The sequence below is a fragment of the Elephantulus edwardii genome, unplaced genomic scaffold (assembly GCF_000299155.1).
Source record: "Elephantulus edwardii isolate Elephantulus edwardi_28Jun2011 unplaced genomic scaffold, EleEdw1.0 scaffold00072, whole genome shotgun sequence".
Taxonomy (NCBI): domain Eukaryota; kingdom Metazoa; phylum Chordata; class Mammalia; order Macroscelidea; family Macroscelididae; genus Elephantulus; species Elephantulus edwardii.
This window is the reverse complement of record NW_006399822.1, coordinates 10980663-10992442: the sequence shown is the minus strand read 5'-3', so window position 1 is coordinate 10992442 and position 11780 is coordinate 10980663. Positions and strand designations below refer to the sequence as shown.

The window sequence follows — 11780 nt, the reverse complement described above, 5'->3', positions numbered from 1 at the left end:
GCCTCTATTTCTCTATTGCGATTTCAGAGCATTCTGGCACAGTTCTAGTGGAGTGGATCTCCTGCAGGGTGAAAGCAGAGGGGAGGAGAGACTCAGGTCATCACCACACTTTCACTTGGAAGCAGCACAGTAAGGCCTGGCTGCCGGGTGTCTTAAATTAGACTGTTACCATCCAAGGCTTCCCTCTCTGTAAAGACGGTTTCCTTTTCCAGGCATTTTATTTTTCTCTCCTTTTCCCCAGAACAGTGTTTCTCCACCTGGAAACTGCTACTGATGCCCCAGCAAGAAAGCAACACTTCACTTCCAGTAACAACACGTGAACAAAGCACAGGGCCCAGGGAAATGAGTTGTTTTCTCACCCACAGAGCTTTCTCCTCCTCCAAAGACTTGTCTTTAAGAAGTTTTGGAAAGGAAGAACTCAAGGATGGAGTGGGAAGAGAGCTGTGATATTGAAGGGAATGCAACTAATGTCACAAAACAAGTAAGTATACATTTTTTTAAGTTAACATGCAAGAGAGAAAGACCCCTCGATGAGATGGACTGAGTCAGCGACTGGGATAATAGGGGTGGGTGTCTCAGAGACAATGAGATTGGCACAGGCTAGAGCAGGGTTTAGGGCTGTTGTACATAGGGTTGCTATGAGTCACAGGGGACTCGACGGCACATAACAAAAACAACAACAACTTGTCTATGTGGGAGAAACACAGGCAATTTCCTCCTGTGCAATTTAGCCTCTGAAAACCTGCTGGAGAGTCAGCTATGAGTCAGTTAAGGTTCTGACTAGCCAGCACATAACAATTTGCTCTACAAACATTCAAACCCTCCCATTCCCCCACTCCACAAGACCCTTTGGAGTCTCATCCTCTAGGTTCTAATCCCAGCTACCCTGTAAACTAACTATGTGATATTACATAAATTATCCAGCTCTCTGTAGAAACTAAGGTTTCTTCCTATTAGAACAAGGATAACAATAGTGTCTATCCTACTGGGGTTATTATGAGGATTTAAGTACCTCCTAAAAGTGACTATATAAAGTTGAACATAAGTATCAACTGTGCTTATTATTACAAACAAGAATATGTGGGCATTTTCCTGACATGCGCTCACTGGGGCTGGGGGACGGTAAAGGGCACATCCGTCAAGGGTAACTGATGATGCAGCTCATACCTGGAAGGGGCCGGGGACAGCGTGTGGGCGACTCTCCTGTTCTTGGCTCTGCTGAGGCTCAGTGGCTCATCCTCATCTCTGGACGCAGGAGCATGAAAAGGTTCTTAGACGGTGTGCTCACAGGGCGGTGGACACGGCTAAACATGATTTGAAAAAAAGAGGGATGTGCTATTCTTGGATCAAGGAGGCTTGTTGTCAGAGGGTTAAAGCACATGGCTGCTAGCCGAAAGCTGGGAGTTCAAGTCCACCAACAGCTCAGTGGGAGAAGCAGCCTGATTCTGTGTTACTGCCTTAGAACCCCCTGCGGGGAAGTTCTGTCGTTTCATAGTGTCACTATAAGTTGGAGATGACTCCACGGTAACGGGCTTGGGTTTTTGAGACCCAACCAGGTTCTACAGGCTGGCATTTCTACAATGAGCTATCTGCACTGGGTTACGTAGGCCTGTTACCAAAGCCAATGGTAGAGCAGAAAAACTGAAAATACACGCAGCCATGTGTCACTTAAGTCTATGTGTAATTTAGATGCTGTGCAAACATTGTATTATCTACCATCATATAAATCTTATAAACTGTAATCCTTTGATTACTACCATGTTCTGTTCTTAAATCTACTTTCAGTTGAATCTGTATGTAAATCAAACAGTCATTAGTATACAGGGTTCTTTTTTACAGACTGTACAGTTTTAGACACGTTCAAACATCTTTAACACATTATTTCAACTCGAGTGTCAACTGTCATTGCGGTCACATAGGAGCTGACTCATAGTTAACTCCTCAGTAGGTTTCTGGAGGCTGTAAATTGGAGGAGACTGCCCATCTTTCTTCCTCAAAGCTGCTGTAATTTGAACTGCCAGAGAAGTGTCACCTTTGGGTTAACTGCAACTCCAAATACACCACTTAAAACACCAGTATTAATGTTTTAATGCATGTCAAAAAGTAGTGCCCATTTCTTATTACAGGATTATTTCTTATTTGGAATTTTTAATGTAATATATTTTATATGGCTAGTAACTATGGACACTTGACTGTTATCTGGTAGGAAGTAAAAAAAATAGTAACTTTAAAGGCACACATTCTTTCGAAGACTTGATCTCCCAGAAAACAAATTCCTCTCATTTAGAATAGTCACAAGGCAGGATTTTAGGATCCACCTAAAAATTAAAGAGGCACACACTGCAAACTAACAGCCAAGGAAGGAAGAAATGCCAGAGGAAATGCTTAAGATCAAACAGCCCAGACTATACTATACTTTTTTCATTCAGTTAATTTATTACCAATGAATATGGACTGGAGTTGGAATGAACGTTCTGACAAACTAGAATTTATTATAAGTAAAATCTACATGCCCTTCTTTTCTAAACTTTCTGCTAGTTTAATTACAAAATTTGATCTAGACCTTTAACAGGAACTCTGGTAGTTTAGTCAAAATGGGATCGCTTTGGTCCAAGGCTCCACTTCCTAACAGCTGCAACAAGCTCAAGGACCCCGCTCTTTGTCAAAGGACATCTAGTCAGTTGCCTGGGGAGCAAAGGCTGTAAGACGCCCACAGGAGGATGTCGCCTCCCTTCCTAAGCACCCACACTCCCTGCAGTCACTGAGCGTCCTCCCTGCGCGCTCAGGCCATTAATTACATGACATCTTCGGAGAGACACAGCCCGCGAGGCAGGGGCAGCGCGCACGCTGGCCCCACCGGTTCCGGGGGACGCGGCTGCGGACCACCTGCCCCCAGCAGGAGCCCTTCCCGCGTGGAAAGTGACAGCAAGCCTGGCGCGCTATCTGCCCACGGGACACGCGTCAGGTAAGCCCTCTGCACCCCCTTCCATACGTAACGGGCGCAACAGAGTCACGAACCCACAGCACCTACCCCACAGACCTGCGCGGGTCCGGTTCCGTGACCCACCACACCGCGGCGCTCCACTGCTGAACACTCCCCGGAGCGACCCGGACCCAGGCGGCCCGCCGGACGTGACGTCACAGAACAGAGCTGGTTAGCCACGCCCCCAGAACGCGCAGTGTATTGTGGTCTTTGTAGTTCCCTGGAGTCAACGGTAGAGTCCAACAGGCTCAGTTACTGCGTTTAGGATCATGTGGAGTCTGGATGATGCAAGTCCTCTGTCCTCTTACTAGGCAGAAAGCAAGGCCTCTGCGTGGGTTTCAGTAAAAATGAAGTCATATATCGGTACACAAGTCTGATTTTCTTCTGAAACAGTACTGCCCAATGGAAAGAATTCGTTTGAAGAAGGCAGTAAGATGACCCAAATAAGTGCTGACCCTCTGCTGGGTTTCTAAGGCTGCTCATCCCACAGAAGGAATCTACCCTTTCTCCAGTGGACGAGCTGGATTTCAGACACCAGGAGTGCCCTTTGGGCTCACAATTCCTGCAAATTACACCAGCAGATGCTCCAAACGTCACCTACCAGGGGCCTTTTGGTATCAAATTAATACTGTCACTAGCTATCTTCTTTCAACAGCACTTCTGTCTTTATCTCCTTCTTAGGATGTACCATCACCAGAGGTATGTTAGTTTTAATCTGCTCCTTTCCCTATCCTCAAATAAGAATACAAGTCCCACAAAAGCAAGGACTTAGCTTTGTTTACTGCAGTGCCTTCAATTCCTTAGACTACTGTCCAGCACACAGCAGGCCATTAAACATGCAGTTCTGAATGACAGAATCCTAACCATTTATTAGGCCAGGAGTCTGGAACAAAGCTGGCAAGGAGAGAAGAGGTAGACCTGGAGGCATGGTCATGCTGCTAACCAATGGGAAACAGAATGGTGCAAGACAAGAACAGAGACAAGTGGTTTATTTGATAATAAGGAGTAAACAAGAATTCTTAATTCCTCTTCTTTCTTCTGGTGCCTGAACTGAACGTAGTAACAACATGGAGGGCAGACCTCGCTCTTTTGCAGCAGTGTGAAGTAAAGAAGCCTGAGTTACACGATTCACAATCATGTTCTAGACAGAAGTGCCAACTGGGTTGCTCTCTGGATTATCAGTGGCTCCTGTGTCGTCCTTCTTATCTTCAGGCTTCATGGCAGGAAACAGAAGCACTTCCTACAGGAGACAAAGATGCACCGTGAAGTGAAGAAGTACTCAGAAAAGCTTCCTGCAGCTACCAAGTCTCTGTCTGGTTCCTGTCACCACCCAAACCCAGAGAGCTGCAGAGATCTGTAGGCAGCTCCTCCTTTAAGTTCACACAGCTCCTCTGCTCACAATTCCTTTCAGCCCAGCGCCCATTTGATCCTCCAGGCCTACCATGCCCTGCCGCCACCGGGCAGCGGATGATGTGGATACTGCTTATGTACCTTGATGTTATTGGAGTCCGTGAGGAACATGGTGACCCGGTCAATGCCCATGCCCCAGCCAGCTGTCGGGGGCAACCCATATTCCAGGGCAGTACAGAAGTTTTCATCTATGAACATGGCCTCATCATCACCAGCAGCTTTGGCCTAGAAAAGAAAATCAAAAGATGCTATCATCCCAGACTGTGCTGCCTGTGTCACATTAGCGAGGATATTAGTGTTGGGAGGGATTACCATCCTAGAGACAATCCAATACTGGGTGGAAATGGGCTTCCTCAAAACTCCCAGATTGGGTCATTCCTTTCAAAGACCTGGAGGTCAGAGCCAATAAACTCTACACTCCATAACACATCCAGAGTTCTGTGAAATGACACCGCTGCCCAGGGTGTGAGGACCCACGACTAGGCCTCCTTTCTCTTCCTGATCCTACTCATCTCTCAGTGGCAGTGACAGGACCAGCAGGCAATTTGCAGGTCTCAGTCGGCATTAATCTTTTATCTGAATCTCATTCTCAACCACCTAAGAAAATGTGTCACAATGTACGTTCAAGGTAAGTATTACGCTCTTCAGAGCATAGAAAAGAAAATCATAATTAAGCTCCTCAGACATACACCCTTGAAAGCAAAACCTTTCAAGTGTCCTGTTATAGACTGCACTGTGCCCCTGAAAGACAAACTCAAGTCTCATCCCCTATTTGAGGGCGTCAGGAGTGATGTGAAGCCATACTGTAGTGTGGGCCCTAAACCTCTTTCACTGCAGTTCTTGTAAAAGAGAAGCTATGCAAAGAAATGGGGACAGAGAAAAGACACCATGGGAAACTGCAGCTCCAGGCAATGGATGGACCTAGCAGAAGTGAGGAAAAAGGTATAGGACAATTTCCATCTTATAGTCCTTGTAAGGCCAATACCTTGCTTTACTTTTAGCTTACACAATTGTCAGGAAATAATGTCTATTCTTGAAGCCATCTGATTTGTGGCATTGTTAGGGCAAAGAAAGTAACACCATCTCCACCCTGAAATGTGGCTTCCTCCTTTGTTTCTGATGGTCTTCAGGAGACCAGGGTTGAGGCAGGTATTTACTGGTTAGCGGGCACCAAGACGCAATACTTGGCTTTGTCCACACTGCTCTCTTACCTTGGCCTGTTCTTCGAAGAGCTGCCGCTGCCGCATGGGGTCATTCAGCTCAGTGTAGGCATTGCACACTTCCTTCTTCATGACAAAGAGCTCAAAACGCTCGGTCAGACCCTCTTTAGAGCGGTGCCTGAGGACAAGAGATGAAGCGAGGCTGAGACACAATACCCTAATAATCCAATGTCTGCCACAAACACAGGTGTCTGGATTCTAACTGACTCAGTAGTGTCACTGTGACTTGAAAACGGAACGCAACCTCAGCAGCTGGAAATGCCATGCGCTGGTCTAACACCACTATATGGAGCAAAAACACCACGCAGGTGACCCACAAAATCTTGAGAAAGAATAAACTGCTAATGTTTTATGCCACCAAGTCCTGGGTGATATGCTTCATCTTACCACTTGGCCAAAGGGCTCATTATTTGTGGGTGATCACAGATGAACGTGGGGTTGATGCAAGTCACTTCCAAGAACTCTCCAACAAGCTTCAGGAAAAAGCACAGCAGAGCTTAATGAGAAAGCAAAGCAGAACAACTCTCACTTCCTTCTGAATGACATTTGGATCATCCTATCCTGTGCAGACCAAGATTCAGTGGCCACTCAAAAAAAGCTTTTTCTTACAGCTTTTCATTGGCTGCTTGGAATGAATTGAGATCTCACACATAACCTTATCGACACAGAGCTTAATATGACAAAAGGCTGAAATGCGTTAATTCTGTAGGACCTCCCTGTGAGGCGACAAAAGCTAGTTCTCCCCAGGGGGTCAGTCCCACTGGATGAAGACAGGAGCCCGGCCGCTCACCTTATCAAGGAGCCTGGCTGTGGTGCGAGGGGGAGGACACTCAACAGCTTTTGCTGTGCAGATTTCATCGAGGATTTTGCGTGTCTCTGTAAAACAAACATGCAGGGTAGCACAGAGACACCACGCTATCCCAGTCAAACAGGAAATAAAAGGGAAGGGTGAAGAGTGTGGGGAAGCCCTAGTCCTGATCCACCCAGATGCAGAGCTGAATGGCAAACAGGTCCCTAACACGGAGGGGTGTGTAGCTGTACCTTCGGTTTCAAAGAGGTTAGTTTCTGGCAGCTTCACCCCCAGGACTTTCTCAAGCTCTTCCACCATGCTGATTCTTCGGAAGGGTGGAGTGAAGTCGATCTCATAAGCTTGGCCCTGGGGGCCATCTGGATGGTAGGTGACCTTGTAACTGCCAGTGATGTGCTTCACCATCCCTGGGAGGGAAACCGGCATCGAAAGAGGGTCAACAGGAAGCTCTCCAAGAGCAGCGCCCAGACTTGTGTGAAAGGCAAGCGGGTGGGAGGCTCACCTGACATCATCTTCTCTGTGATTTCCATGAGGTCGTGGTAGTCTGCGTAGGCCATGTAGAACTCACAAGTGGTGAACTCAGGATTGTGAGTCAAATCAATCCCTTCGTTCCGGAACTGGCGTCCAATTTCATAAACCCGATCGAGGCCACCAACCACCAGCATCTAACAACACATGATCATGACGATGGCAGCGAATCAAGCTAAGCGCCCTGCAAACTTTCTGTCTACAAACACTCCTGCTTGGTCCAGGAATGCTCTTGAGTGACTTATCCCAAAACTTCCCGATCAGGCTCTCCCTAGGCCCTTGTAACGAGCAGTTCATCCTTCTTCAGTCTGAGCCTCCTCAAATAACTTCTGGATTTAGGAGGCAGGTAGGTGTGTGACCCAAACTCCATCTACCAGATGCATGCATCTGTGCGATTTTAGGAAAGCAATTTATCAAAAGATACAGCTATTGCACAGAATTTATTTCCATCAAGTGGACCAGAGAAATCTAGCTTTTAGGCGTAGTAGCTTCAGAGATCTTAGTGACAATGACTTATGCAAGAACTCTTGAGCTGTGTGGTCTCAGCTGATTCGCATTCTCTTACATAAATGCATTTTTCTATTTAAACAAGTCATAGTGTGTTCTGTTATCTGTAACTAAATCTTGAATGACAGACAGTTCTTAAGTATTTAGTACTTAAACTAAAAGTAAATTAATTGGAGAAAAACGATAAACTTAATAGAATGAGATAAAATATAACTTGTAAACCTTCATTTAAACTAAAAAGACAAATTTTAAAAAAATCAGTATATGGGAATAAAAAGTTGGGTAGGAGACCCAATCTCTCTGTCTTCTGCCTTGAAATTCTCCATAATCTTGAAATAAAGTCTAATTATGACAGTGACAAATCAGAATTTGGTTATTCTGATCTCACTCTCTCTTTCTTACTGCACCTGTCCAGCTGATGGGTGTTTCAGCCTTCTGCTTCTCTAAGGGAAAAGTCCATCTTATTGCTGGTTACCTTGTGGTAGAGCTCTGGAGCAATTCGCATATATAAGTTCATGTCCAGCTCGTTGTGGTACGTGATGAAAGGTCTGGCCACTGCGCCTCCTGGGATGATGTTCATCATGGGCGTTTCAATCTGAAAAGACAAGGAGTTACATAGTTTCCAGATAAGGAGAAGTTTTAGGGACAACTTGTATTCTCCATGTAATAGAGTCTAAGCCTATTCGACCTCAAAGTAAAAGTTAAATTCAGTAGTAACATTAAGTACTTGGTACAAACATAGACTGCCTGACCTTCTAGAATGTCAACATTTTTACAAGTAATGTCAAATTATCATTAACACAGTCATTATAACCTTCACTATATAAAAATAGACTCCTAAAGCTTTAGTGTCCTAGTAGTAAGCAGCTGCACTGCGATTCCAAAGGCACACAGTTTGAACTCATCAGCTGTTCTGTGGGAGAAGGACGGGCAATCTCTTCCTGTGTTAATTTACTGCCTCTGAAAACCTGCTGGAGGGTCGGAAATGGGTTTTTTTCCAACTGGATGGCAAACTACAACAAACGGGTACAGCCCTTCTCGAATTCAATTTGGCCATATTAGTAAAATGTTAACTGCTGATATTCTGGGGATGACTTCCAGGTATGAAGGTAAATGACAAAGAATACATCTTAGGGAAGGAAAGGCATCTTTACACCCAGATAGAATCACTCTTTGGAGTTAATAGGGATGAAAAGGGTGGGAGAGAAAAGCAAAAATGAATAAACAGATAAGTTGGGTAAAGGGAAAAGGTAATATATAATACAGTAAGAATTTGATTAGACAATGTAAAGAGTAGTATAAATTTTAATTAACATTATAAAACAAAATGTGAATGACTGAATGAAAAGTACCAATAAGATTTGTAAACATTCACTCAAATAAAGAACAAAAGAAAGAAGGGAGGCGAAGTAAACAGCAAGCACAGTAAGGCATGAGATCCCTCCTCACCTCCAAGAACCCCAACTCATCCAAGAAACTTCTTATATATGTGATGATCTTGGAGCGGACGATAAACTTCTGCCTCACAAAGTCATTCAGGATCAAGTCCAAGTATCTTTGACGATACCGTGTTTCCTAAACCAAAAGAAACAATTAGCAATTGCAGATAGGATTATTAAAAAAAAAAAAAAAGAAGGAAATAAAGAGGGCGTGCATCTTCAAGTCCCAGCACGAGACCCCCCCAGAGCTCACCTTGTCTTTGAGGCCAAAGTGCAGATGAGGCAGCATGTGCAAACAGGGAGAGAGCAGCTTGATCTCGTAGGGCATGATGCTCAGCTCACCCTTCTTGGTTTTCCCCGGATTCCCCTGGACGCCAATTATGTCTCCCCGACGCAGTTTATTATTGATATGAATGAATTCTTCTTCTGATTTGTAATTCCTGAGTTAGAGGAAAATTCAATATACAATAGCCCAGATTAAGAGTGACTATGGGTTTACAGTAAAGCGCTTAATAGACAGTATAAGGCCAAGATGACTTTCAGACTCAAGGGCATTTTGTATAGAGTGTTCTCTTTTTCTCTGCTAATACAACCTGAGAGCAGTCTCTTCTCTCTCAGTAACCAACTGTCCTTTTTATCCTTCTCCAACCTCACCTAATCATACCCCTTTGCATCTTGTTCTCGTTTCAACTACCAGTGTGGAAATAAGATCACATGAGCCTCTATTCCCAACATGGGCCAGTCCACAAAGGACTGTGAGCAGATATTCCTATATACCTGGAATTGGCCATGACTTGCAATTTGACCCCCTCTCCTCGAAGGTCATAGAAGATGAGCTTGCCTCCAGAAGCTCTTTTGGCATGGATCCTACCTAGAAAAGGCAGACCAGAAATATTGATGGAGAGAACCAAGTCACTTCACACTATGACCCCTCCCTTGCCCCCAAGAGCTTCCACTGCTGGGTTACTCTCAGAGTAGAACACAACCTAGAGCCCAAGGCCCGAGGCCTATCTTCTTCTTTATACTAACCAGTGATCCCCATTCAAAACATCGGAAATATGCAGAAAGACGGGAGCTCGAAAGCTGCTCCCGGGATTCCTGGCAGGTGGCAGAGCTACTGGCAGCAGTTTGGAGCTTCCTGAAGCCTCACAGATAGGAAGTAACAAATAGAAAGATGACACCAAATACCACAGAGAGCATTACGGCAAAATTTTGTGAAAAGGTATTCCCAAGAATCTCAAAATACAGAGATGGGCAGACATCAAAAACTGCAGGAAAAAGAACTAGAAGGCAAAAGGGTGCTTGACGGACCTGAAAACTGGAGAATCCTCAAACCACTGTTAAGTGTTCAGAGGAACTTATGGCTGGTGAACTGAAGGACAGCAGCTGACAGGGGAGGGCTCTGCCACACAAGGGAACTGAGTGAGGGAACTCCAGACAGTCTAAAGGATACAGGCAGATTCTATTCTTTGATCTGGGTGGTGGCTACAAAGATATTTATTGTGTAATAATTCACAAACGATATTTTTTTTTTTGGTAGAGTGTTTTCCTATCTGTGCTTTGTAATTTTTTAAATGTTCACCTTAATTGCTTATACACAAATCTGGACCCAATCTAAACGAACAACATACACCAAGGATCAGCTAACCATATAAAATTACTGCCACAACTAAAAGCAAAACAAAACCAGTTGCGTGGAGTTGATTTTGACAGCCACACATACTCCTGTTAAGAAGGGTAATAAAGGTATTTACTGAAATGTTCATAATACATTAAGGCTTTCACTGAATAGATGAAGCATAATCTCATTTTCTTTAAAAAAAACCCCAAAATCCCAACCTTGTATTTATGCATTACACACACCCAAGTGTGTATGAAAGGGCTTTCTCTGGACTGTGTCTTTACTGTTATTGAAACTTCTCTCTTTACTTCTTTGAAATGTTCTAAGTTTCCTACAACGAATAGGTTTTTTTTAGGGCAACAGAGAAGGAAGTGATATTAATTAAATAACAATAAGGTATAGAAGATGCCACAACCATGAACAATGCTCTAGAAATACAGTCTCAATGCAAGGTATTCTCAGGCCAAAGACTGGACTTCTTAGGAATCTAAGAAGGGGACCACAAGGTTCCTAGGAATGGACTTCTTAGGAATCTAAGAAGGGGACCACAAGGTTCCTAGGAATGAAGAAAAGGCCTTCTAGAGAACAGGGGAGCAGTGGCAGGCCAGGAGTTTCCCCTCACTGAATGTCCTTTCTCTGTGTCATCATTGCATCCTAGGAGAGCACCGCAGCAGACAGCAGGCTTCTTGAGAACAAGACTGCCTCAAAGCTTCCTTTGTTCTACCGAAGAGGTCTGTCTGTTTCAAGAGTGTAGCAAACTGCCAGAGACTTTTCCTACCTGCCACCCTTAAGGTGATGTCAGTCAGGTGGTCCCCAGGCTGCAGGTGATTGTACTTCTGGATGAACTCCGTGAGCGAGATGTCCACATGGAACTTGTGTGGGTATGGGTCTTCCCCGCTGACCTTCAGCTGTTGGACTGCTTGACTGCGGATCTTGTAGTATTGCTGTAGCAAGACACATAAGAATAAAAAAGCTGCTCTTCTTGGTAGACCAATGGCCCATCTACAGTGCAGTGGTTCTGACACACTGAGGTTTCTTTTTTTTGTTTTTTTTCACTGTTCATGGTTTATCTGGTGTTTTAGTTGGTACATACTGAGGTTTCTTAAACTGAGCTCTGTCTCTGCTTTTCAAAATAAGATTCCAAAAGTTTGTTGTTGTTGTTGGTTTATTTTCAATTTTCTTTTATTATTTTTTGTGTGTACCATCAAATCAGATGTGCTTGGTACAGGAAGAGATTGCCCCTCCTTCTCCAGCAGAGCATCTG

General features: G+C 44.4%; 1 protein-coding gene across 2 annotated transcripts in view; it reads right to left on the bottom strand.

The window, feature by feature from the left end:
* Nucleotides 1–4124: 4124 nt before the first annotated feature.
* The window catches only part of KARS (lysyl-tRNA synthetase), a 14313-nt gene continuing 6657 nt past the window's right edge, over nucleotides 4125–11780 (bottom strand). For both annotated transcript variants that reach the window (XM_006888823.1, XM_006888824.1), the window contains 12 exons: nucleotides 11295–11460; nucleotides 9673–9766; nucleotides 9149–9335; nucleotides 8906–9031; nucleotides 7932–8051; nucleotides 6924–7086; nucleotides 6655–6828; nucleotides 6404–6489; nucleotides 6001–6086; nucleotides 5605–5731; nucleotides 4475–4618; nucleotides 4125–4223 (listed from right to left, as the gene is read on the bottom strand). In XM_006888823.1, the coding sequence (XP_006888885.1) occupies nucleotides 4125–4223; nucleotides 4475–4618; nucleotides 5605–5731; nucleotides 6001–6086; nucleotides 6404–6489; nucleotides 6655–6828; nucleotides 6924–7086; nucleotides 7932–8051; nucleotides 8906–9031; nucleotides 9149–9335; nucleotides 9673–9766; nucleotides 11295–11460 (1572 nt within the window). The remainder of the gene's footprint in view (nucleotides 4224–4474; nucleotides 4619–5604; nucleotides 5732–6000; nucleotides 6087–6403; nucleotides 6490–6654; nucleotides 6829–6923; nucleotides 7087–7931; nucleotides 8052–8905; nucleotides 9032–9148; nucleotides 9336–9672; nucleotides 9767–11294; nucleotides 11461–11780) is intronic.